Genomic DNA, 24,356 nt, shown 5'->3' with positions numbered 1-24,356 from the left:
GGTTATAAATGTACACGTATCTTCATCAGCGCCCATCCACGCGAGGAGTATATTAGTGCATCTACAGCGCATGCTCTGAACTGATCCCAACAGAGCGTTTTCATATTGGCTACGGTGGTTGACGGTGTGCAACACGACGCACTGCGCTGCTATCTTCGCTCGGTCCGTCTGAAAGCGCGCATTTTCACACAGGCGGGCACGATTCCTAAAAAGTGCCTTTTGGATTGATATTGTGGGATTCACTCGCTGTAGCCTACATCATTTACTTGTGCTTAAAGATTAGCTCCCAGAAACGCATCTAAAATCATAATGATTTATGCTGTATAACATAACGATATAGCTTGCAGTAGCGTTCGCTGCTTGCTGGTTAACAGCTTCAAAATTAGGTTAGATAAAGCGCACAGTAGCTTATGACGATGTGGAATGTTAAACCACGGGGGTCTGAGATGAAGAACAACTCCTGGGCTCCTGACAGGTCCAGAACTGGGGATTAATCAAAGCCACTGAACCACAAGACACTGCATCCGAGATACATTATCATAAGAATGGCTATTTGCAACCAATTGTCACAGATTAGTGATACTCAAAAATGAGACATTTCTGTCAATTAACATAGAAATTCTGTATCTCAGATTAAACACTTAAAACTGCCACCTGAAACATGTCTTTACTGACTGTCGACGGCAGCAGCAGGGTGAATTCTGAAGTACGGAAACCTCTGCCCAGACCCAACCAATTGTTCAGCGCTTTACCTTGCAGCAGGACAGTGACCCCCAAACACACTGCTAAAGCAACCAAGGAGTTTTTCCAGGGTCAAAAAGTGGAATGTTCTTGACTGGCTAAGCCAATCACCTTACCTGAATCAAATTGAACAAGTGTTTCACTTGCTGAAGACAAGACTAAATGCAGTAATGCCCTGAAACAAACAGACACTAAAGACGGCTGCAGTACAGGCTTGGCAGAGCATCACCAGGGAAGGGACCCAGTATCTAATGATGTCTATGAGTCGCAGACTTCAGGCAGTCATCAAACGCAAGGGATTTGCAACCAAGTGCTAAATGACAACTTTGTTACATTTGTCCAATTACTTTTGGTACCATAAAATGGGGGGACTATGTATAAAAAGGGCTGCAATTCAAACATAGTTTACCTGATATGAATGTAAAGTACTCACAAATTCAAGCTGACAGTCTGCATGTAATCCTTCGTTTCATTTCAAATCTAATGTGCTGGAGTACAGAGCCAAAACAACAAAAAATTGTGTCAGTGTCCAAATACTTACTGTACAGGCTACACTGTCGGACTTGACACAGTCCAGACTTTGTTATTGCAAAAATATGCTATATGCAGACAGAACCCTATAATTCTAAGCTCTCAAAATGGCAATTGTACTACAAGTAATTAGCAACAGACTTCCAAAATGAACCATCTGTGTAAAGCGTGACAGACATTATGACAGACACAGATGCGCATGGCGGCACAAAATTTCAGTCAAGTCTTCGCACAAAATACCCAAGATATGGGGAAAAAAGAAAAACCAAAAAATAAATTCGCAAGAAGGGCGATCACAACTGAAATGGCTCAACATAATTTATTTTCGTTTTATGTTAAAATGTACAGAGTTCTTTTGAAAGTACTTGCTAAGAAAGAAAAAAACGATTAAGTGGAAATACATACAGGGACCAAAAAACCAGAGAGAGGGGGGGTGGGGGGGGGGGTTCGGTTTTTGCTCCGCTCTCTCCGTCTTGCGCTCTCTCTCTCTCTCTTAGCTTACGACTCACCATGTACAATTACAAAGGATACAAAAGGAGGAAGCGATATAAACAGACAGAAATATGAGCTCATTTTACATGCCTCTCAGACGCAAGGAATCCGTCCTATACACACACAAAAAAATCGAAACAAAAAAAGAACGCTAAGTGACCTTTAGATATTTGTTTTTTTTTTTCTCCTTTTGTTTTAAAATAGCGTTAATATACTACACAAAGATAGAAAAAACTCTAGAGATGAGATGGAATGGAGAGGTTAAAGGCATCTTAAATTCACTAAAAGTGAGTTTTAATTTTTTTTAGTTTTGAATTTCTTATTAATATTACCCAAGTCGAGCTAAAAAATACCTTTTGTTTTTTTTTTCCTGAAACAGAAGTGAAAAAAATGACAGTACCAATATCAATGTCAGAATTTTTCTTTTTTATATTATAGAAAAAACATTTTCTCTACAATAAGTTTCTAAAGTCAAAAAGAGTCAGCTTGTGTCATAAAAGAAAGCTGCCCAGTCTGATAAAATTCAGAGGAAAAAAAAAACAAAAAACAAAAACACAAATAATATATGAAAACGTCAGGTCTGTAAGAAAAGTAGCCTCATCAGATTTTGAATACTGGAACAATGAAAGTCTGGTACAATGTCTACACCCCTCATTCCTAACACAGTTCTGGACAGCATATAATCTCACATCTACATCTCGGTGTGTGCGCGCGCGCACGTGCGCGCATGGTGTGTGTGTGTGTTTGGGGGCGTCGGTGGGGTGCACGAGATCGGATCACCTCTGTAGCCCACTGTTCCCACGGTAATACCCTCGTAGAGCTGCCCTGTGTGCTAGCCAGATCCATAAGCCTCTGGGTTGCAATTTTAAAAAAATTTAAAAGCAGGCTCTTCGGCTGAAGGGAAGACCTCTATGCAATGCTGTCGAAGGCTTGAGACAGGTGCCCACACTCAAAGCGAGTGAGGTGGGGGGTGTGTGTGTGTGTGTGTGTGTGTGTGTGGGGGGGGGGGGGTTAAAGAATGAAAGAGTCGATATGCTGAAACTGCTTCATCTCCCAGAAGCCCCCGTTTCCTTTAGTGTTGTTCCACCCAGCATTCTGAATGACCCCCCCCCCCTCTCTATCTCTCTCCCTCACTCTCTACTTCTCTTATCAGTGGTGCTCTTGTGACACAGGGAATTTTTGCCCCTGAATCAAAGGCAAAATTTCAACAGCGAGTTCCTGTGCTTGTGTCCGTAGGGAGACTGGCTCGGTGAGACAGGGGGTGGGGGGCGGGGGGGGTTATAACCAGAATATCAAAGTTGAAAATAATAAAAAATAAAAAAGTAAAAAAATAAAAATAAAATTCACAACAGTAACCATAACTCAGCTTAAACCTGTCGGGTTATTTTTGGGAGTGCTCGTTCTCTCTCTCTCTCAAGAGGCGACGATCCGGGACGTCTGACGTTCTGGCGTGCCGTTTGCGGGACTGCGCCCTGACACGGTGTCCCGCGCGAGGAAGCGCAGATCCCAGGAGCGGGGTGCGCTACCCCACACCGCCGGTCCGCCAAAAACCTCCACCCACATCAAACACATCAAGTGCCTCCACATTGACTTCAGTGGCTATAGAGATATGTGTCTGTATGTCAGTGTGTGTGGGCGTGTGTGTGTGTAAGTTCGTTGTTTGTGTTGGAGAGGGCTGAAAAAACCACCTTTCCAGTAAAACACACATAAAAATCAAACGAATAAAACGGGTCGTTTGGGACTGCACACAAGCATTTCAACAGTCAAAAAAAAACAAAAACAAATTAAAAAATATAAAAAAGCAAGAAAGTCCATCTACAATTTTTTTCTGTTTTTCTTTTTTTTTTTAGGTAAGGCTTCCTATGTCAATTAAAAGATTGTGTGCATGGTTTAATATATATTTTGTTTGTTTGTTTCTTGTTAACCACATTTTGACTTTCTCAGTTTAAAATGGTCAGGTCCTCCCCGCCCCCCCGCCCCTGCTCTGAGGAGGGGAGGTGTATGGCCCCCCCTTCGCCTGTTCTACCCCCAGTCCCCTGCCTGGTTTAGGACAAAGAGTGTGGGGGAGGGGGGGGCGGGCAGGGGGGGGGCAGAAGGTTACTGGGGTTGCTGTGAGCTGCCTGCTGAACGAGAGGTCCGTATACCACCCCTACACGCCCCCAAAATTCCGCCGTCCCGCTGCCTCGCACCCACCGAGCCTGCCTGGGACCTACCGAGGGAACGCAAACCGAAACAGACGAATGCACTTACAAACGAAAAACGAAAAAAAAGAGGAAACCACAGTCCCTTTCTCTTTTTGCACGCTCTCTCTCTCTCGCTCGCTCTCTGTGTCTCTGTCTGTCTGTCTCTGGAGAGGGTGGTGAACACTTTTAATACAGTGAAAAGGAAACCGGAGTCCAGCAGGGAGGACGGAGAGACGGACCGCCCGTCTCTCTCTCTCTCCCCCTCCCTCTCTCTCTCGTTCCCTCGCTCCGCGGTCGGCACTCATCTGCTCATGTAAGGCGATTGCTTGGGGACGCCGGCGTTCATGTAGCTGTGGTGGGAGGGGCCCGTGTACATCATGTTGCCGTGGTGATTGGGCTGCATAGGCTGCTGCGGGTAGGCCTGACCGCCCATCATGCCCATCTGCATCTGCATGGGGTACTGGGCGGGCTGGTTCATGTACGGGGGGTTGCCGTGGTAGCCGCTGTTCATCATGGGCTGCGGCATGCGGTACCCGGCGGGCATGGCGTTGAGCGGGTTCATGTTCATGGAGTTGTAGGCGGCGGGCGTGGGCATGAGGTTGGTCATCATGCCCCGCTGCACCGCCAGGGTCCGCGGCGCGCCCTGCATGGCCGCCGCCACCGCGCCCGAGCTCCGGCTGTACATGGGCTGCTGGTGCGGCGCGCCGGCCGGCAGCTGGGACGCCTTGGAGCGGATGGCGATGTGCGCCTTGACCGTGGCCATCTGGCCCTGGAGCCGCTGGGCGTGCGGCGGCGGCGCCAGCCCGATGTTGGCCCCCGGCGGCATGTTGCACTGGAGCAGGTTGACCGAGCCCGAGCCCAGGTTCGGGGGCGGGGTCATGGTGGGCTGGGCCTGCGGGGGGAGGGGCGGGTGGGGCGAGGGGGCCAGCTGCGCCAGGGTGGGGTTGGAGAGGGACACGCTGGTGGCGTAGGAGGTGACGGAGGCCGAGTGGGAGTAGGGCATGGCGTGCGGGTCCATGATGGTGTTGGTGAGCTGCTGGAGCTTGGCCAGGCTGAAGGTGGCCGAGGGCTGGGGGTAGCCGCCCGCCCCGAAGTCCTGGCCCATGCGCTCGTACAGGCTCCGCCCACCGCCGCCGGCCCCGCCCCCGCCCGCCGACTCGGGGATCTCCATGATCATGGGCGTGGAGGCAAAGCCGTTTCCCATGCTGCACTGGGACAGCGCCTGCTGCTGCTGCTGCTGCTGCTGCTGCTGCTGGGGAGGAGGCGGGGGGGCCGAGGGCGGGGGCTGCGGGTTGGGGGCCTGCTGCTGCTGCTGCTGGGGGGGCGGCGGGACCTTCTTTTGGGCCTGCTGGCTGGCGCTGGGGGGCCTCTCGATCACGCAGCTCTGGGGCGACTTGATGCCGCAGCCGGGGGTGTTGGAGGACGGGGGAGGGGGCGGGGGCGGGGGCTGGGGGACCCCGTTCCCGCCTCCCCCGCCGGCCCCGCCCGCCGAGCCGCCGCCCGGCCCGGCCTGCTGGATCAGGCTGCAGCTGCCCATGCCCAGCTGGGCCCCCACGGGGCCGCTGGAAGACGTGAGCCCCGGGGCCGCCACGAAGGAGCAGCTGTTGGCCTGCGAGGAGGAAGAGGAGGGCGCCGCCGCCGCCGCCGACCCGGAGGACGAAGAGGCGCCCGACGAAGACGACGAGGAGGAGGAAGAGGAGGCGGCGTTGGCCGCCGCCGCGTTGGCGGCCGCTACCGCCACGGCGGCGGCGGACATGTTGTTCCCGCCGCCCCCTCCGTTCCCCCCTCCCCCGCCGTTGCCGCCGCCCCCGCCCCCGCCGCCCCCCATGGTGGAGTCGTAGCTGCTGGGGTTGTCGTAGTTCTCGGTGGTGCTCTCGATGCTGCCCAGGTCGCTGAAGCCGCTGTCCACCACCTGCTGGGAGTGGTCCGACACCGACGGCACGTCCATCATGGGGGACGTCTCCATGTTCTGCAGCGAGGGCGCCGACAGGGAGCCGGGGTGCTCGGGGGTGATCTGGGTGTACCCCCCAGCCCCGTTCCCGCCGGCCCCCACCGCGGGGCCCGCCGCCGGGCCTCCCGCCGCCCCCGCCGGCCCGGCGGACTCCAGCGCCAGCCCGGCTGGACTGCTGACCGAGCGAGCCGATTGGCCGGGCAGGGCGGGGAGCTGGGGGCCGGAGGGGCCCCCGCTGCTGCCCGGCAGGGGGCTGCTGTGCTGGGACGTCCCGCCGCAGTCCTCCACCAGCGCCAGCGCCTCCTCCTCGCCCTCGGCGTGCTGGCTGTAGCTCTGCAGGGTGCGGCAGGCGGCCAGCGTCTCCTCGCAGTCCTGGTAGGCCCCGTGGGGCTCGGCCTCCTCGTCCTGGGCCTCGCCTTGCGTCAGCGACTGGACGGCCTGCACCGTCTCCAGGTCCAGCTCGCTGGCGTGGTGGGGGTGGTGGTGGGCGTGCGGGTGGTGGTGACCCAGCTCCTCTTTGAATTCGGGGTGCGAGTGGTGGGGGTGCGGGTGAGGGTGGGGCTCCAGCAGCAGCACCCCCTTGGCCTCCCCGTGGAGCGGCTGGAGGTCCAGCGTCTCTGGAGCAGTGACTGCGGAGATCGCCGTGGTGACCGTCTCCACGGCGGCGGCGGCGGCCGCAGACTCCTCCTGCTCCCGCCGCCGGCGCTGCTCATCCTGGGTGTCCACCCGCGTCTTGGCCTCCTCCCGCGCCGGCCGCTCCTCCACCTCCTCCGCCTCTTCCTCCTCCTCCTCTTCCTCGTCCTCCTCCTCCTCCTGCTTGCTGACGTAGTCCCTCGTCACGCTGCCCTCCGTGTCTAAAAAACCTTCGCCTCCCTGCGGCTCCTCCTTGACGGGCGGGGAACGCGCTGGCGAGGCCGGCTCTTCCTCGTCCTCCTCTTCATCGTCGTCCTCTTCGTCCTCGTCTTCCTCGGAGTCCTGGCTCTTCCTCTTCTTGCCGGCGCCGCCGCTCTCAGCCTTGCCCTCGGGACGACCGTCGCCCTCGTCGTCGGCGTCGTGGTCGTCGCCGCGGCGACCGGCAGGCCCGGAGATCAGCCTCTTGCCCGCGCACTCCTGCTCCTCCCTCTCTCCCGGCTCGGGGCCTTCCAGCTCCGTCCGGGGCGGGGGCGGGCGGGGGAGCCCGGCCGGGGCGGTCGGGCGGCTCCTCTTCTCCTCGGCCCACGCCTCCTCCTCTTCCTCCTCCTCATCCTCGTCGTCCTCCTCCTCGGGCTCGGAGACGGGGGGCGGCGGCGGCGGCTTGCTGACGGGCGGCGGCGGCGGCGGGGGCAGGGACGCGTTCTTGGGCGGCCTCCCCCTCCGCTTGGGCTTCTCCTCCCGCCGCTTCTTCACGTACTCGTCCTCCTCCTCCTCCTCCTCGTCCTCCTCCTCGTCCGAGTCCTTGCGCTTGTCGGGCTTGCGCTCGGCGGTCCGGGACGTCCTCTTGGCGGCTCTGTCCTCCAGCTGCTGCTGCTGCTGCTGCAGGAGCTGCTTCCTCTCCAGCTGCTGCCGCGCTTCCTCTTCCTGCGCCCGCTGCAGGTAGTAGCTCCGCGGCTTCCTGCCGGGCTTCAGCCGGACCTTGGCGGGAGGCGCAGTGTCCGTGCAGGAGGAGGGGGCGGTGCCCTGGCTGCCGGCCACGCCCCCCGTCTCCGTGGCGACCTGTCCGGCCCCGCCCCCCGGCTTCCTGCCCGGGCGCTTGGTCCAGTGCAGGGGCTTGCGGCTCTTCCCCTTGGGCCAGCCCTTCTTCTTCTTGACGGGCGCGGGCGGGGTCTCGCCCGCCGACTCGCCGGCCGGCTCGGGCTCGCGCAGCGCCGACGCAGGCTTCAGCGCCGGCGTGGAGTCTGGAACCAGAGGAGAGCAATCGATCACCGATCGTCAGGTCAGATCAGGTCCCCTGATCATTAAACACCAACTTTCAGTCAGAATCTCTAAACCACAGGCAGATAACCTGGGTGTGTCCTAAGCATCACACATCAAGAGTGTTAGCTCTCTTTGACAGCTGACAGCAAGAGAGGACGTTTAACGATAAAGCCAAACATCAGTGGTGCCCAAATACATTTAGGGTCCGAAAATCAGCATTTCCGGATTTATCAAGAAAAATGACATCACTAGAGGCAAGAGTAGAACCAGGTCACCAGTGCACAAGAGTAAAAATGTATCGTTTACAGTAAGGCCAAGATGGCTTCTGCAGTACTGCCGCAAACACACTGACAGACATCGATCAGTCGTGGAGTCAAACTACAGCCCTATCTCACTCCTTATTAGGTACTATGAGAAACCCAACAGCAGAGTCCCATTAGGGTAAATGGCTAATTGCGCTCATAAAAATGAACAGTAAGTAATTACAAAGAATGAACTAGCAATCGTAAATGGATTCACTACATAAACGTTCACGGAACTGGTTATGTTTTGAAGCACACAAGACTTTGAAAGACAAGTTTTTCAAACATGTCCTTGAAACAGGCCTTCCCCAAATGAACGCGCCCCCGTCCCGATACCCACCCTCGTCCTCGGACTCGGAGAGGTTGGCCCGCCGGCCCCTCTTGGGCGCGGGGGCGGAGGGCCGGAGCGCGGCGCGGGGGTAGCGGCGGAGCGGGCAGCCCAGCGGCGACTCCTCCTCCAGCCGCGGCATGGGCCTCTCCGTGTCCGAGTCCACGAAGGGCTCGTCCAGCACCTCGGTGGTCTCCGAGATGGTCTCCGTCACCACGCTGCTGTGCGGGTGGCTGCGCTGCCGCATGCGCCGCTTCCGCAGGGGCTTCTGGGAAAGAGACCGGGGCAAGCGTCAGCCAACGGCGGGAAGCTATCCAGCTCAGAGTAATTCCAAGTTCATTAAACAATATCATTTCCAACACATTTGCATGCATTCATTCTTGTTGTACTTATTTTCATTTTAACATTCCTTAACCCAAACTAAGTTCACCCAAGGGAGGGATGCATAAGCTAGCATGGCCTAGCCTAGCCTAGCACAGCACAGGACCTAATGCTGCAGTGAGGACTCATAACTCCAGTGTGTAATTCGAGGTGTGTGTGTGTGTGTGTGTGTGTGTGTGTGTGTGTGTGTGTGTGTCCTTACCTTGCACTTGAGCCCTAGCGTGGGCTTGGTCAGGATGGGCGGGGAGCGAGGCCGCAGCTCTTCGTCGTCGTCCTCCTCATCCTCGCTGCTCTCGCTGAAGCGGCCCCGGCGGACGGGGGCCAGCGGCTCGCTCAGCCGGGGGGCCGGGGGCAGGGCGGGCGGGGCCTCCCCGGAGCCCTCGCTCAGCCGGCGCTTGGGGCCCCTCTTCTTGCGCGGGGGGCGCCCCCTGCTGCGGGGGGCCGGCGCTGCGGGGTGGCGGGCCGCCTCCTTGGGCCGCCCGGCGCCCGAGTCGGCCTCCTTCTCCGGACCCAGGAGGGCCGCCGGGGAGAGGGAGGGCGCCGCGGGGTCCGGGCCGTCCACTCCGTCCTCCTCCTCCTCTTCCTCGGGCGGGCGCGGTTTCCGGGGCCGCCCCCGGGGCCCGTCCTTGGGCCGGCCCCACAGCCAGCTTTTGGGCGGGCGCCCGCGGCCCCGGCGCTCGCCGTTGGCCGGGAGAGGGGGCCTGTCGGGGCTGAGCTGGGCGCCCCGAGCCGGAGAACGCGTCGGAGAGATCTGGCTGTTCGGGAACGCCGGGAAGCACTTCCTCTCCTCCTCTTCCTCCCTCTCGGGCCGCATGTGCCAGGGCAGCGGAGACGAAGTCCGGATGGGCTTACTCTGCGGGACACGGGGGGGGGGGGACCGTTTAAACACATCTGTGTCTACCACATCGCCTGCATTTAAACACACCTGGGGCTAACACATTACCTGTATTTAAACACACCTGGGGCTAACACATTACCTGCATTTAAACACACCTGGGGCTAACACATCACCTGCATTTAAACACACCTGGGGCTAACACATTACCTGCAGTTAATCACACCTGAGGCTAACACATTACCTGCAGTTAATCACACCTGGGGCTAACACATCACCTGCATTTAAACACACCTGGGGCTAACACATCACCTGCAGTTAATCACACCTGGGACTGGCAGACACACCAGTGTCAAACTGTCTGGTTGTTTTCCTACAAAGTGAAACTGGACAATCTGAAGTCATCAGACCCCCTGGCTGCAAACTGGAAGCCTGTACAGGTGAGTTCCGTCAGCAGGGGGCGCTCACCTCCTTGCAGGTCTGTCCCTCGCCCTCCTCTTCCTCCTCCTCCTCGTCCTCCCCCTCGCCCTCCGACACCACGGTGTTGGTGACGATGACGGGGGTCCAGCGCAGGCAGTCGGGGTCCACCTCCAGCTGCCGGGGGTGGGCCCTCAGCCGGGTCATGTGATTGGACACCAGCTTCTCTCTGCGCACCAGGACCAGCCTGCAGGGGGCGACAGAGAGGCAGGATCAGCAGGAGAACAGCGGCAGCGCTGGGAGCGTGACTGTGACTGCAGGTAGATCTGTGCAGCAGACCTGTGACATGGGGCTGTTTGAAACTCTTTAACCTTATTGACACCAGTCAAGATGAGGAATCTGCAGGAACGTTTTCTCATATTACCAGCATCTGACCACTAAAAGCATCTCATATGTACCTGACCCTGGCCTAATTAATGCAGAATTTCCGAGACTGCATCAGCATCACTGTACATACAAACCAAAAACGAAAGTAAGAAGGAAAAAAGTGAACTTTAGCCTGCACGTCATAATGAACTCTGATTGGTCTATTTGTCTACTCTCCCTGTTGGTTTTCTAGCTGGTGACTCCTGGGAGCTCCATTGAGTTTAGTCTACTTAACAAATTAGCACCTGTACACCTGTACTTGTTCCCCCTTCCCTGGAGACCTGAGCCTGAGGCTTTATTGATTTTCCTCTGATGTTTGCAGAGGTGCAGCGGCTCTGCTGTTAACACCTGAGGGTCCCAGACCAGACACAGGTAACCATCTGCCAGGCAGTGTTCCTACTGCAGCTGCAGAGAGCAGACGCTGAAGGTGGCGAACACAGGGCCAACCTGAAAGGAACAATTGCTGGCGTGTGACTGTGTGTGTGTGTGAGCGTGTGCGAGCGTGTGTGTGTGTGTGTGTGTGTACGTGTGTGTGTGACTGTGTGTGCGAGCGTGTGTGTGTGTGTGTGTGTGTGTGTGAGCGTGTGTGTGTGTGTGTGAGAGCGTGTGTGTGTGTGTGAGCGTGTGTGTGTACGTATATGCATGCACGCGTACCTCTCCCCGCGCTGCTCCAGCATGCCCAGGTGGTGCAGGGTGGCGGTGATGTCCTGGGGGCAGATGCCGGTGATCTTGCTGAGCCGGCGGATGGTGAGCTGCCGGTCCCGCACCTCATGCAGGCACTCCAGCACCACGCTGCGCCAGTACGCCATGTAGGACAGCCGGCCCAGGTCCGACAGCGGCTTCTCCGGCGAGCCCGGCTGCCCCTCCCGCTTGGAGAGCAGGTAACCTGGGCAACGAGAAACCCCACGACACTTAGAAACCCCACAACAGCATTACATTACAGGCATTTAGCAGACGCTCTTATCCGACCTACGACCTACATTTACATAGCAATTTTTTTTTATTTTTTTTTAACATTAACATTGTATCCATTTATACAGCTAGATATATACTGAAGCGATTAAGCAGGTTAAATACCTTGCTCAAGGGTACAACGACAGCAGCCTACCCAGGAATCGAACCCGTGACCTTTCGGTTACAAGCCCAGTTCCTTACCCACTGTGCTACACTGCCGCCCGGACAGAAAAGTTTCATTTTACGCACTGCACCCCAACTTTTCGGCCAGGGGTACCCAACCCCTTTTCTCCATGACTTTGTGGGGCCTTTTAAAGTGAAACATTAGGGCGGGATCATCATGGAGGAGGGAGGGAACCACGGGGGGGGGGGGCTCTTACTGAAGTCGATGAGGAAGCGACCGAAACCCTTGCGCTGGTACTGCGGAAGAATCATGATGCAGGACACATTGTACTTCTGCTGACAGTGTTTTTCCTGGGAGAGGTGGAGAAAAGGGAGAGAAAAAGAGGGAGGCAGGGAGGGAGGGAAAGAGAGAGAGAGACAAAGTTGAGGAAGTGAGTGAGGAACTGCCAGAAATGCAAACTTTCACTTTTCAGTTTTTGACAAGTCTACGGTACGTCGGGTCTGTCAAGCGTTTCAGACGGCTGGGAATCTGGGCAGGGATTTTTTTTTTCCCGTTAGAACACCTGTGCTTTACGAGGACGTGAGATGCATTTCACAGCAGGGGGTCCCAGGCTTCCTGAGCCCAGAACCCACGTAAGAGTTTAGTTCAGTTTACAGGCATTTAGCGGACGCTCTTATCCAGAGCGACTTACATCGTATCCAATTATACAGCGGGATATGTACTGGAGCAATACAGGCTAAGTACCTTGCTCAAGGGTACAACGGCAGTGTCCTACTGGGGAATCGAACCTGCGACCTTCAGGTTACAAGACCAACTCCTTAGCCATTATACTACACTGACGCCCATACGTTTCCTGCTACCCCCTCCTCCTGTTAAAAACACAGCCAGATAAAAATTCCAGCACAGCAAAATTACTGGAGTTAAATCAACTCCAGCAGTGTTAAACCAACTCAGAGTCCAGCAGGGGCAATACACACCATTAGATTCCAAAGTACTCTATCACAGTTGATTTAACACTGGGTGTGAATGATAGTGTTGAATACATAGCTTAGTTAATTTAGCTACAGCATGTAGCCTACAGCAGATTGGACCCCCTGCCAGACAACCGTGAATGTGCTGTACCTGCATTGCCCACCAGGTGGCGCATGCCTGAGGCCTACCTTGGAGAAGTAGCCCACCAGGTGGCAGCCCTTGCCGTCGTTTTGCGTCAGCACGTAGAACAGGAAGGGCTCCACGTCGTAGTACAGGGTCTTGTGGTCCAGGAAGAGCTTTGCCAGCAGACACAGGTTCTGGCAGTAGATCGTACTGACGTTCCCATCCACCTATCACAGACGACCACACAATCCAGCCCACCAATCAGCAAAATATCTACACTGCACGATGCACACCAAAAATGACTTCCAATTTCCACCTAATCTTTGAAAAATACATGTTTTTTCAACATTCTAAGTCAGTGTTCTAGAACTCCATTGCTTTCAGTCACCGGTAGTGATTGATACATCAGCACTGGAATGTTCAGAAATTCTAATCACATATGTGTGGCCTTACACCTTAAAGGGTTAATGTGGGGACCCCAAACTCCAGTCCTGTGGGGGGCACACCTTGTAAACAAAGTCCAAATTTGCTACAGACTGAAAGAAAACCACAAAATCTTGCAGACAGTTTAGCCCTCCAGGAGTGGAGTTCAAGATCCATGCCCTAATGGATCTACCAAAAGACCATTTCAAAGTGCAACAACCCCTTCATACATAAACTTATGTTAAAACTGGAACTGTGCCTGTAAAAAGCACGGACATGCAGTCCGTTCACCAGGAAAACACTTTGTCGGTCCCAACAGCCACAACCTTATTCAGACCGTCTCCACTTCAATTCTCTCCTCTCTTGTGCGCACACTCCATCCTGACCATCGCTGCAATCATCTCATCCCTAAGAGCTCAATTAAAAACGGCGATGTCTCTCTTCCCTGCGATCGCTTTGGGCGGGAGCGGGCAATTCCATTTACCGCCATCAGACCCGGGTCAAGCAATTATTTGAAATACTTCCAGCCTTCGGACGGCGGCGAGATTCCTGCCGAATCCCTGGACGCTCCGAAAGAAAGCACCAGTGTTTTCAACGACATTCTGAATCAGATTCATTTTGGTTAACAACCTGATCAATGAAAATTCCTCTGCATCTGCAGCACCACCGGAATCAAAACCATTAAAAGGGGGGAATTTAGGGAATTTACATTCCACGGACGCTCTCATTCAGAGCGACTAACACATTGTATGAACAGTTCAATACGGCTGGATATTTTACTCCAGTGATTGTAGTTTTAAGTACCTCGCTCAAGGCTACAACGGCAGTGCCCCAACCTGGGAATCAAACTGGCAACCTCGAGTTCTGTAACCAAAACACGTCCACTCTGCCAGCAACATTTCAGCCAGCGAACCACAGGCGCACACTCCATCTCGCAGACGGTTGTGAGAGAGTGCTTCTCCGCGCCTGTCCTGCCAGAAGGGATCGAGCCGGGCCCCTTACAGCCTGCTCAGAGCGCTGCCTCAGCCCGTCAGACGGGGGTTCCGTACGACCGGCCCTGTCCCTCCGGCCCGTTCGCGGACGCGGGACGCGGTCCGGGGGCGCTCACCTCGAACACGGAGACGCTGTCCTTCCTGTAGATCTCGTTGGCCGGCGGGTGGAACCAGCCGCACTTGCGCATGTGCTGGAACAGGATGCTGCGGCTCTTCATGTAGCGCAGGCAGAACTCGCACAGGTAGAGCTTCGGCAGCCTGGGGGGGGGAGAAAAGGAGGGAAGAGAGGAGGGAGGGAGGAATGAACAACGGAGAGGGAAGGAGAAGAGGAATGAGCAAGGGAGAGAGGGAGGGAGGAGAGGAATGAACAAGGGAGAGGGAAGGAGAAGAGGAATGAGCAAGGGAGAGAGGAGGGAGGGAGGGAGGAGAGGAATGAACAAGGGAGAGAGGGAAGGAGAAGAGGAATGAGCAAGGAGAGAGGGAGGGAGGAGAGGAATGAACAAGGGAGAGGGAAGGAGAAGAGGAATGAGCAAGGGAGAGAGGGAGGGAGGGAGGAGAGGTATGAACAAGGGAGAGAGGGAAGCAAGAGAGGGATGAGCAAGGGAGAGAGGAAGGGAAGGAAGGAGGAGAGGAATGAGCAAGGGAGGGAGGAAGGGAAGGAAGGAGGAGAGGAATGAGCAAGGGAGAGAGGGAGGGAGGGAAATAAAACGGGATGAACCGGGAAGAGGGGGGATGGGGGGGGGAGGGGAGTTGGAGAGGTGTTAAGCGGTGTGTAATGCGGCTCTCTGTTCGGGTCATTGTACACACGGGCGTGCGAGCGCCCCGCCTGAATGGGTCTTCTGAGCGGGACGGGCTCTCCGCTGCACCTCCCAAACGCCCCGCGTTCCTGAGTAAGCCCCCTCGGCCCGAAGCCGGGTTCAGAAGTTCGGATCACGCGCTCGGGAACAGAGAGCGCTGACGTCACCGCGTTCACATCCGTCTGTTTTCTTTCGTGCTGGGTGTACGGGACAAGCGTAGCCAGAGGGGGAAAATGCACAGACCAACAGGAACTCTACCAGCTGCCATTACAGAGCGCAGTGAGTGATTTTATAACCTCATACACACTGAGAACAGCACTGCTGAGGCGCGTTTTAGGGGTGCAGTGGAGCCCTAAAGCTCCTGTCCTACGCCGCGGGCGGGACGGTTACCTGCTGTACTCCTGCGGGTACGGGGAGGAGTACCACGTCTGGATCTCGTACTTCCCAAACTCGATGACGGACGGGCAGCGCATCTGGGGGTCCGGGGGTCCAGTCACCCCGACTTTCTGCTCGGGGAAAGAGACGGGGGGCGTCAGAGAGGCGACAGAGAGCTGGGGGAAGAACACATTTTACTACAGCAGCGTACCCCACAGTGAAGGGATCTGACAGTGTACTCCACAATGCAGCAGCTGCAAGTGTGTAACTGCAATTTTTTATCTTCTTATTGTGAATGAACAGTGCCAGATATTTGTATATGTTTTCAACATGTCAATAGGATCATCTGGTTAAATAAAAGTAAACTATTTTAAAAACAGAAGAGAGGCCAGACTGGTCACACATGGCGACCCACCAACCTCTTATCTGGGCTTACACTGGCGTTTGTTTTTTTTTTGTCCACTTCTTGCATATACCGTTTACAGCACAGGAGTGGGATTAGGAGCAGACAGGCAGATTACTAATCTGGGATTACCAATCCTCAACCCACTGACTCTGTGGTGGGGGGCTTCTCTGGGGCTGCTGGGAGGCTCACCCTGTTAAAGCACGAGGGATTTTACTTAAGAGCACTGACAAATACACCAGCGCCTGCTGGCTGCTAACGCTGAGGCCCAGTTGGCTCAGTCTGGCGAGAGCGGCGGGGGAACGTGGAGGACGCCTCTGATGTCAGCAGTTGGTTGATGGATGCAAGTCTCCGCCCCTTTCTGTGGAATCTAGGCGGTAACCACACGCTCGCTAGCTAAACTTGTCGAGGCGCCAGCCGCCCTTCCACCAGACTTGGGGGGGGGGTGGGGGGGCACACTTTCTTGCACCTGTCAGCGCAGCCAGACTGGGGTGGAGGGGGGGGGGGAGGTGCTTTGATGTCTGCTTATCTCATGACACTCACACTCACGCTCACTAGATGCTCTGTGGGAGAACATCGTCTAGCGAGTGTAGCGTTCATTCATACACGACAGAGATGTGCTGCACAAAGCAGCCTCACGGAACTCATGAGCGTTTCAGATCTGGGAGACAGGCCAGTGTGAGAACAGCGCTCACCTGTCCCTTCACCCACCCATTCACCCTCTCCTATACCTGCCCATTCACCAGTGCATTCACCTGTCCCTTAACCTGCCCATTCACCTGCCTATTTACCTGTCCAATTCACCCATTCATTCACCTGAATTTCACAGTCCATTCTCGTGTGCATGTAGGTCAAACAGGGAGAGGATTCTCAAGTGAACATTTGGACCTTCCACACAAAAACCAAACCAAGCGCACACACTTGCCCTGTGTTTCACATGCGTACAGTACTGAGTACAGTAAACCCTTTGCTACGTCCCAAAGGACAGCCTCCAGAAATGGCTGAACACAAAACAACAAACAGCACTACCGCAGCCAATTAAAAAGCCGTTTCTCTCCCTCTCTCTCTCTCTCTCTCTCTCTCTCTCTGAGCCCCACAGAAGCGCAGGGTTAAAGACCTGTGCACAGCGCTGCCCGTGCTCGCCGTGTGAGCCTTCCTGCGTTCCCACGGCAACACCAGGCACAGCGCCGGGATACGGAGAGAGGATACAGCTGGGGGGGGGGGGGTGAGCGCGGCGCGGCACGATGAACGTACCAGCTGCGCGTCACCGCTGAATTTAACCACACCTGCGCGCACCGAGCTCACGCCCACACGCACGGCGCAGGGGGACGAGCACGAGAGCACAGCAGCTCTGAAATAAGAGAGCTTCTCTAAAAGGGTTGCCAGGTATGAACCCCAACTGTGAGCATGAGGGTAGAAGTTCTGAAATAAGAGTGCCTTCTCTAAAAGGGTTGCCAGGTATGAACCCCAACTGTGAGCATGAGGGTAGAAGTTCTGAAATAAGAGTGCCTTCTCTAAAAGGGTTGCCATGTATGAACCCCAACTGTGAGCATGAGGGTAGAAGTTCTGAAATAAGAGAGCTTCTCTAAAAGGGTTGCCAGGTATGAACCCCAACTGTGAGCATGAGGGTAGAAGTTCTGAAATTAGAGCGATTTCTCTAAAAGGGTTGCCAGGTATGCATCTCCTACTATGGGAGTGAGTAGAAGTTCTGAAATAAGAGAGCCTCACAGGATTAAGGCTAGTCTCTGTATAACAGCCCTGAGGACAGACTGCGACCCTCAGGCCAGGCACTGGAGGAATCTCACACTTTACTTCTAAAGGGTCCGACTGCTACAGGACGGCAGCCAATGGCGCGAACCAAAACCGAGCCGCCCGCGAAGGAGGTCAAAGGGCACGTGCCGTAACGATTGCCGCGGTCGCCATCTTCCTCCGTAAATCTGCCGCTGAACGACGGCGATACGAAGCGTGGAAGTTTTTAAAAAAAAAAAAAAAAGAAAAAAGTAAAATAGAGAAGGTGGAGGAAAAAAAAAAAAAAACTGTGACATGCTGTGACAAAGAAGAATACTTAGAAGCATAATGGTGAAAAATGGCCCCTCTCTCTCTCTCTCTCTCTCCCCCCCCCCCGTCTCGGGGATTCAGCCCTTTCCGGGCAGGCGGGCCTGTCTGTCGCTGCGGTTAATGGCCAATCGCTGCTCACTCAGCCACCACCTTCTCAAGGTCCTTCTTCTTTTGGGCTTTCTGTTTTTTTGGGTTTTTTTTGAAAGCAGCCACTGTGGTCAGGTGGAGCGGCGCAGACAGCTAGGGACTGGAGGACATTTGCATTGTTTTGCGTGTGTGGCGTGCGTGTGCACGAGTGTGTGGGTGTACGTATCTGTGTGCGTGAGCGCGCGTGCATTGTGTGACTGAGCGTGTGTGGGCGTGTGCGCATGCGTGCATGTGTGTGGGTGTATGTATCTGTGTGTGTGAGCCTGTGTGCATTGTGTGATTGAGCATGCGTGTGTGCATATGTGCATGTGTGTGGGTGTGTGTGCACTGTGCGATTCAGCATGCGTGTGCGTGTGCATATGTTCATGTGTGTGTCGTGTGGGTCGTTGTGTTCCTTGCGGTGTGCGTACGCATGCATGTGTGTGCGTGTGCATATGCTCATGTGTGTGTCGTTTGGGCCGTTGTGTTCCTTGCGGTGTGTGTACTGTGCGATTCAGCGTGTGTGTGCGTGTGCGTACGCATGCATGTGTGTGCGTGTGCATATGTTCAGTGTGTGTCGTGTGCATATGCTCATGTGTGTGCGTGTGCGTACGCATGCATGCGTGTGCGTGTGCATATGCTCATGTGTGTGTCGTTTGGGCCGTTGTGTTCCTTGCGGTGTGTGTACTGTGCGATTCAGCATGTGTGTGCGTGTGCGTACGCATGCATGTGTGTGCGTGTGCATATGTTCATGTGTGTGTCGTGTGCATATGCTCATGTGTGTGCGTGTGCGTACGCATGCATGCGTGTGCGTGTGCATATGCTCATGTGTGTGTCGTTTGGGCCGTTGTGTTCCTTGCGGTGTGTGTACTGTGCGATTCAGCGTGTGTGTGCGTGTGCATATGCTCATGTGTGTGCGTGTGCATATGCTCATGTGTGTGTCGTTTGGGTCGTTGTGCTCCTTGCGGTGTGTGTACTGGATGCGTGTGTGTGTGTGTGTGTGCATATGCTCATGTGTGTGTCGTTTGGGTCGTTGTGCTCCTTGCGGTGTGTGTACTGGATGCGTGTGTGTGTGTGTGTGTGCATATGTTCGTGTGTGTGTCGTTTGGGCCGTTGTGTTCCGTGCGGTGTGTGTACTGGATGCGTGTGTGTGCGTGTGCATATGTGCATGTGTGTGTGTCGTGTGGGTTGCTGTGTTCCGTGCGGTGTGTGTACTGGATGCATGTGTGTGCGTGTGCATATGTTCATGTGTGTGTGTGTGCATATGTTCATGTGTGTGTGTGTGCATATGTTCGTGTGTGTGTCGTTTGGGCCGTTGTGTTCCGTGCGGTGTGTGTACTGGACGGCTGGCTGCATGCGTTTGATCTGCCTGCCTGAGGCAGAGAGAATTAGTGCAGTGAGTCGAGCCAGCCTCTCTCTTTCCCTCCATTACCTTTCCTCCCTGTCACACTCTCTCTCTCTCTCTCTCTCTCTCTCTCTCTCTCTCTCTCTCACCTTCCCTCCCTCTGACACACTCACTCTGCCTCTCTCTTTCCCTCCATTACCTTTCCTCCCTGTCACACTCTCTCTCTCTCTCTCTCTCTCTCACCTTCCCTCCCTCTGACACACTCACTCTGCCTCTCTCTTTCCCTCCATTACCTTTCCTCCCTGTCACTCTCTCTCTCTCTCTCTCTCTCTCACCTTCCCTCCCTCTGACACACTCACTCTGCCTCTCTCTTTCCCTCCATTACCTTTCCTCCCTGTCACACTCTCTCTCTCTCTCTCACCTTCCCTCCCTCTGACACACTCACTCTGCCTCTCTCTTTCCCTCCATTACCTTTCCTCCCTGTCACACTCTCTCTCTCTCTCTCTCACCTTCCCTCCCTCTGACACACTCACTCTGCCTCTCTCTTTCCCTCCATTACCTTTCCTCCCTGTCACACTCTCTCTCTCTCTCTCTCACCTTCCCTCCCTCTGACACACTCACTCTGCCTCTCTCTTTCCCTCTCACCTTCCCTCCATCTCTCCCTTTCTCTCTCTCACCTTCCCTACCTCCCTCTGACACACTCACTCTGCCTCTCTCTTTCCCTCTCACCTTCCCTCCATCTCTCCCTTTCTCTCTCTCACCTTCCCTACCTCCCTCTGACACACTCACTCTGCCTCTCTCTTTCCCTCTCACCTTCCCTCCATCTCTCCCTTTCTCTCTCTCACCTTCTCTCCCTCCGTCACTCACTCGCTCTCATTCCCCCCCTTCCCCTCTCCCCACAGTGTCACATTCCCCCCCTCTCTCATCCCATCTCCACACGCCCTCCCTCAGGCTCTCTCTCACTCCCTCTCCCTCTCTTCCTCCCTCCGTCTCTCCCCCGCCCGTCTCCCCCCCCTGCAGCTGCAGGAACTCAAAGGGACGGGACAGAATGTGGCATGTCCCATCAGGGTTACTGAGTCGCGCTCATGCTCTTTGACAGGGATGGGAGTGTGAGGGTGGGCTGGGTATTACCGCAGGCAGACCCTACACAAGCTGCCCACTGCAAAACGGACAGCTGACCTGCAGTGGAGGACAGTGCACGGGGCTACGGCTACAGACAGACACACACCTGGACCCTAGCACCGGGAAGGGCTGTCCTTTCTGATCACAAACAGAAACACTTGCGCACACTTATTTATTACATTTATGCATTCTAGGTTAGTGGGGCTATTTGATTTGTAAGTTATGGGTTTCAGCACTGGAGTATTGTTTTTCTTTTTGACTTCTTTATTTTTTTTTGGTCCCGGGTATTCTGCCAGGAAAAAAAAAATGCATTGCTTAACGGCTAAGCTTGCCATCTGGATTACCCAAAAGAGCAAGATTAGGGGGTTTGGGTCTACAGACCCAGTAGAGGCACTAACAGGACTAGTAGCTGCTCAACTCAGAGCTGACCATGCACACAACAAGCTAATCAATAACTGGGAGGCTTTTAGGCACATCTGGGCTGTTGAGTATAGCACAGGAAGAGGGATGTTACATTTTTTTCTTCCTGATGAAAAACTCTTGTGTTTCGTATGCATTATAAGCTGACCTTTGCACTAGTGGCAGTAGTTTAATAAAGGGATTTTCCAAACTCTAAAGACTCTCACCTGTAGTGCCAGCTCCTGGATGTGTCGGAAGAGCTCCACGTCTTTCTCCGTCAGGTTCTCCTGCCCCGGCAACCGGTCCTCGTCCTCGCGCCACTCGTCCCCACACTCCTGATTGTCTGCGAGGGACAGACGGACAGACGGGGCGTCCAATCAAAAGGATGAACGGTCGAGGCAGAGGACTTTGACGTGTCGGACAGGCGCACGCACACAACAAGAGGCCAGCATCCTTTGACAGCTGACGACAGGAGGGAACGTCACGCAATGAAGCAAAACACCCCCCCACCCCCATCATTACCCCTGGGGGAGAAAGAAGGTCCGGGTCATCTGCAGAGCAAGAATTTAACTGTCAGAATAAGGACAGGAGCTAAACTGGTCCAGTAATGACTGTCATTGAGAGAGGCACTGAACAGCGTTTGACCAGAACTGCAGCCCTACCTCCCTCCTCATCAGGGTTATATGAGGGCGTGAGCCTCAGTGCAGTACTGCGGGACCACCACCGGCGCTGTCCCATAAGGCCCGGCAGCTCGCACACACACTGCTCCGCTTCAGCGCACAGCACGAGCAGGCCAATGTAACGGTATATGGAACTGGTCACATTTTAACAGTGCACTTAGTGAAACTCTCAGTGCGGTTTCAAAAGAACCGCTACAGCACTATTCCACAGACAGTGAGTAACACTGCTAAAGGAAAAACAGCAAATATAAAAAACCCTAACCCTGTTAAATTATAAAATAAAGTTAAAAGGGGGGGGTGGGACAGACAGACACGGAGAAGGACAGACAGACAGACACAGAGAAGGACGGACAGACGGACGGACAGACAGACACAGAGAAGGACAGACAGACACAGAGAAGGACGGACAGACGGACGGACAGACAGACACAGAGAAGGACAGACAGACAGACACAGAGAAAGACAGACAGACACAGAGAAGGACAGACAGACACAGAGACAGACAGACAGAAGGACAGAGACAGACAGACGGACGGATGGACGGACAGACAGACAGACACAGAGAAGGACAGACAGACAGACAGACAGACAGACAGAGAGACAGACAGATGGACAGAAAGACGGACAGACGGACGGACGCTCACCTCCCGTCCGCTCCTCGTCCTCCCCCTTGCGGCTGGCCTTCTTGCGGATGCGGTACTGCTGGGAGTAGTCCACCACCTCGGCGCGGGCCTTGCGCCCGTCGGGGGACGGGGTGAAGAACTTGGTGAGGGCGTCGATCAGGCCCTTGGTCTTCTTGTTGAAGCGCAGCCCCCCGCCGGTCGAGTCCTCCTCGCGCAGGGAGAAGAGCAGGCGGTCGTCGCCGGGGTAACCCTCGCAGGAGGAGGAGCTGGAGGAGGACGGGGGCGAGGAGGAGCCCTGGGAACGCCGGTCGACCCCGCCCATGCCGCCGCGCCGCCTCCGGCCACGCCCCCCCGGACCCCGGAACTTCTTGAACGGCCTCTTTGACCTGGCGGCCGGGAAGGGAACAGTCACGGCCTGGAGCTCCGCCCACAGAAACTGAATCCCCGCAACGACCCCACTTCTAAAAACAGCGTTTCCCAAACTGCAGTGCTGGATCTCCTGGGCCTGCAGACTTTCAGGCGCGTTTGAGCATTTAAGTGCTTAATTCAAGTCACCGATTGCCTAAAGAGATTCACACACCTACTTTCCAAGGCATAAACCAGCTGCAGACTGAAAGGAAACTAAAACAAGCAGCAGGTACTGCAGCCTTTCAGGGATCCAGGAGTTTGAGATCCATGCAATAAAGCCATGACATATCCCAGCAGAGCAGCTCTGGCTCAGCTTAACACACACATCCTTCAGCTAACAGCAGCTACCGCTGGACAGCTGCAGGTCCATTTGCCTGCTGTGCACAGGGAGACCAGCTGTTCTGTCTCTCTGAATGCACACAGGTGTGCAATGCCAGTGTCCCAGAAGCCAACGAGAGACTCTGGGACGCCATATTTGGAGTCGATTTTCTTTGGGACAGGCGAGGGTAGATGCAGAGGGGGGGATGAAAGGGTGTTCCCTAAATGGGACCTGAGAGCGAGCGAGCGTGCGCCGCGTACCTGTTTTTGGGACGTCCCAGCGGTGCGTTGTAGCGCCGTTTGATTTGTGCTGCTTTTTCGTGTAAGAGCTTTCTTCCCTTTCTCCTCGGTCGGCAGATCTGACAGATCCACATACCTGCAGAAAAAAAACCAAACAGGACCCATAAATAACACCTCCGTGCAAATCCGCTGTTGTCATTATCACATATAAATCACTACACAATCGCAGCCAAGCTCACACACTGTCCATTATCTGTGACCGAGCGATCGCGTTATTGGCAGCAAATGCCATTACATTATCACAACCAAGTTGGCAAATCATCGCGACAAAAGCTGGCTCAAAGCAGGTGGGTTGCCGTGGCGAAGCTGTGCGTTACATGATTGGCCCGTTACCTCAATAAAGCCGTTACATCATCGCGACCGAGGTGTTAGATTATTGCAACAGCATCATTCTGTCCTATAGCTTTAAATAAAAAAAAACCACTATCTTCACACAAGCCCCTGCAATGTTATTTAATGTTATTACATAACCACTCCAATGTTATTCTTATAGTGCTTCAGTTCCAATGATGCGTGAAGGTGTGGCTGCAGCGTTTGGACTGGTCCTCTGGGGCAGCCGCATGCATCAGAGGTCTGCGGGGGGTCGGGAGGGGGGGGGGGGGGGCTAACCTTTTGGCATCCGCATCAGTGGGGGGTCACAGCACTCCATGTGGAAGCCCCGGTCACATGAGTCACAGAACAACATGTTTTCCTGTGGAGGGAAGGAGGGAGGGAGGGAGGGAGGGTGAGGGTGAAAGAGAGAGAGAGAACGTGAGAGAGAGCGAGAAAGAGAGAGAGGTGTCAGTCAGCACGGGCCAGCCTGCAAGCGCTCGCTGTCCACGGCGAGAAGACGCACTCTGCACTCCCTCACGCGTTTCACTTCTGACTTTTCAATCAGGCATTACGACAGACAGCTGGGCAGACGCACTGTGCACTCCCTCACGCGTTTCACTTCTGACTTTTCAATCAGGCATTACGACAGACAGCTGGGCAGACGCACTGTGCACTCCCTCGCGCGTTTCACTTCTGACTTTTCGATCAGGCATTACGACAGACAGCCGTCTCGGAGGAAGGAACACAGACTTTCAGACATCAGACATTCGTGTTGCTAAGCGAGGACCACTCACCGCGTTTTTGCCCTGGTCCTGGCAGGAGCTGCAGGTCTTGCACTCGATGCACTGCCACCACAGGGCCTTGACCCGAACCGTGAGCTCCGGAGAGAACTTCAGACATGACGGGTGGCCTGGGGGGGGAGGGGGGGGGCAAGAGAGAACATCACACATCAAAGCGGGCCTTTCGCTCCAGGTGGATCTAAATCCCCCGCCCCCAGCAACACTCACTACTTCACAGATCTT

The 24,356-nt window shown here is 54.9% G+C and overlaps 1 protein-coding gene across 2 annotated transcripts in view; it reads right to left on the bottom strand.

Annotated features, from left to right (window-relative positions):
- Positions 1 to 1,572: 1,572 nt before the first annotated feature.
- Positions 1,573 to 24,356, bottom strand: part of kat6a (K(lysine) acetyltransferase 6A) — a 39,571-nt gene continuing 16,787 nt past the window's right edge. For both annotated transcript variants that reach the window (XM_064353763.1, XM_064353764.1), the window contains exons 4-17: positions 24,129 to 24,244; positions 23,632 to 23,713; positions 22,984 to 23,098; positions 22,018 to 22,382; positions 20,921 to 21,036; positions 15,256 to 15,371; positions 14,185 to 14,326; positions 12,719 to 12,880; positions 11,815 to 11,908; positions 11,135 to 11,366; positions 10,106 to 10,301; positions 9,005 to 9,655; positions 8,434 to 8,689; positions 1,573 to 7,772 (exon numbers count right to left, since the gene is read on the bottom strand). In XM_064353763.1, coding sequence (XP_064209833.1) covers positions 4,249 to 7,772; positions 8,434 to 8,689; positions 9,005 to 9,655; positions 10,106 to 10,301; positions 11,135 to 11,366; positions 11,815 to 11,908; positions 12,719 to 12,880; positions 14,185 to 14,326; positions 15,256 to 15,371; positions 20,921 to 21,036; positions 22,018 to 22,382; positions 22,984 to 23,098; positions 23,632 to 23,713; positions 24,129 to 24,244 — 6,167 coding nt within the window. In that variant the 3' untranslated portion in view covers positions 1,573 to 4,248. The remainder of the gene's footprint in view (positions 7,773 to 8,433; positions 8,690 to 9,004; positions 9,656 to 10,105; positions 10,302 to 11,134; positions 11,367 to 11,814; positions 11,909 to 12,718; positions 12,881 to 14,184; positions 14,327 to 15,255; positions 15,372 to 20,920; positions 21,037 to 22,017; positions 22,383 to 22,983; positions 23,099 to 23,631; positions 23,714 to 24,128; positions 24,245 to 24,356) is intronic.

This window comes from Anguilla rostrata, chromosome 10 (assembly GCF_018555375.3).
Source record: "Anguilla rostrata isolate EN2019 chromosome 10, ASM1855537v3, whole genome shotgun sequence".
Taxonomy (NCBI): domain Eukaryota; kingdom Metazoa; phylum Chordata; class Actinopteri; order Anguilliformes; family Anguillidae; genus Anguilla; species Anguilla rostrata.
The sequence above is the reverse complement of the archived record's forward strand: the minus strand, read 5'-3'. Positions and strand labels throughout refer to the sequence as shown.